The sequence below is a fragment of the Lupinus angustifolius genome, chromosome LG04, assembly GCF_001865875.1.
Source record: "Lupinus angustifolius cultivar Tanjil chromosome LG04, LupAngTanjil_v1.0, whole genome shotgun sequence".
Classification (NCBI taxonomy): Eukaryota; Viridiplantae; Streptophyta; class Magnoliopsida; order Fabales; family Fabaceae; genus Lupinus; species Lupinus angustifolius.
Genome location: NC_032012.1, coordinates 19281901 through 19284017, shown reverse-complemented (window position 1 = coordinate 19284017; position 2117 = coordinate 19281901). Strand labels below are relative to the sequence as shown.

The window sequence follows — 2117 nt, the reverse complement described above, 5'->3', positions numbered from 1 at the left end:
CTATCAAGTTCTTAAATACTAGTGAGGGTGTTAATCCCTCACTTTATTAAATCAGCTAAAGCATGCCTTAATCAAGCCCTCCTTGGCCGTGGCTAACTTGGGGAATTTCTATGAATATAGAGCAATTGATGGGCTTGATCTCCATGTTGGGCCTTGCATGTTCAAGTACTCCTTTGATGAGTTGATTGAGAGATTGATGGGCCTTCTTGCTCTTGGACCGAGTCATGGGCCCTCCAAGCCCAATTAGATCCTCTTCATTGTATGCCCTAGGTAGGATCACATCACTAATCATGATGTGTCTTACTTCTCTGAGTTGTATGCTTCAGATAATAACCCTCAACAAAATGACTTAATCAATTATATGGTGTCTAAGTTGGTTTATGAGGAACAAAACTACATGCTCACACTAATCTCCTTTTGCCTCAGGAAATTAGAGATATTGTTTTTGGTATGAAAGGCGATGGGGTTCCTAATCCTGATGGGTTTGGTAGCTGTTTCTTTTAAGAATTCTGGGATATAGTTGGTCTTGATATGTGCAACTCAGTTTCTCAATTCTTTAATCAGGAGTGGATTTTGCCTAATATGAACTCTAACTCTGTGTTTCTGATTCCTAAGTTCCCTAGAGCATATAGGATTAAAGATTTTAGACCCATTGCCCTTGCCAATTTCCAATTCAAAGTGATTACCAAGGTCTTGGATGATAGGTTGGCATCTATTGCTCCTAATACTATCTCAACTCAGCAACGAGGCTTCGTCAAAGGAAGGCATATTCAAGATTGCATCTGCATTGCCTCTAAGGCCATTAATCTGTTGGATCATAAGACTTTTGGGGAGAACCTTGTTGTTAAGTTGGACATTAGGAAAGCCTTTGATACTATTGATTGGGTTTCTTGAGTAATACTCTTCAGGCTTTTGGTTTTGATGTCAAATTCATTGGTTGGATTAATACAATCCTACATTCTGTTAAGCTCTCAATTGATGTTAATGGTCAAAATATTGGCTAATTTAGTTGTAAGAGGGGTGTTAGACAAGGAGATCCCCTTTCCCCCCTTCTTTTCTTTCTAGCTGAGGATGTTTTCAGCAAGGGCATATCTAAATTGCATGTTGAGGGTAAAATTCATTCATTTCTAGTCCTGATCAGATCTCTACTCCTACTCATGTTCTCTATGTTGATGACATTCTCATATTCTACAAAGGGATCAAGAGGGAAATTTTGGCTTTAAATAAGCTCATTTTAAGCTATGCTCAAGCCTCTAGTCAACACATCAACCTAAGTAAGTGTAAATTCTACATTGCTCAAGCTACTACAACAAAACTTTCTAGCCTCTCTACTTGGTTGGGTTTCTCTGTGGGCAGTCTCCCATTTTCCTATCTTGGAGTTCCTATATTTAGAGGCAAGCCTATGGCCATTCATCTTCAACCAATTGCTGATAGACTTGTGAACAAGCTGACAAAGTGGAAAAGTGCCTTTCTTTCTATCATGGCCAGGGTAGAACTTGCTAGGTCTATTATTCATAGCATGTTGACTTTTAGCTTCCATGTCTATTCCTGGCCCATCTCTCTGTTGAAGTCTATTGACAAGAGCATAAGAAACTTCATCTGGTCGGGTGATATAAATACCAAAAAGTTAGTAATAGTGGCTTGGCACAAGCTTTGCACTCCTACTAAGGAAGGAGGACTGGGTCTGAGGTCCATTGCTGACATGAATCAAGTTGCTTTGCTCAAGCTAGCATGGGAAATGAAATCTTCTTCTCAGGAGTGGGCCTCTTTTTATAGAATTAGATTTTATGAAGCTAGAAGTATACAGGCTAGCTTTGTTAAGTCTTCTATATGGCCTAGTATCAAAAGATTTTGGAATTGATCACTAATAACTCAATTTGGATTTTTGGCAATGGTTCTAAAACCAACTACTGGCTAGATAATTGGCTACGAAGTCCTCTAGTTCAGACTCTAAACATTCCTCATCAACTTCACTCCTCCTTGACTGCCAAGGTAGCAGATTTCATCCACGTTCAACAGTGGACTATCCCTTCTTAGATGGCTAGTATTTATCCTACTGTCCTGAATTCAATTATCAAAATTTATGTTTCCAATAATAATCAGAAAGATCAAATAGT

General features: G+C 38.9%; 1 protein-coding gene across 1 annotated transcript; it reads left to right on the top strand.

The window, feature by feature from the left end:
• On the top strand, nt 583-1861 carry LOC109344689. The gene is made up of 2 exons (XM_019583441.1): nt 583-885; nt 1142-1861. The coding sequence occupies exons 1-2, from the start codon at nt 583-585 to the stop codon at nt 1859-1861; spliced, it is 1023 nt and encodes a 340-aa protein (XP_019438986.1).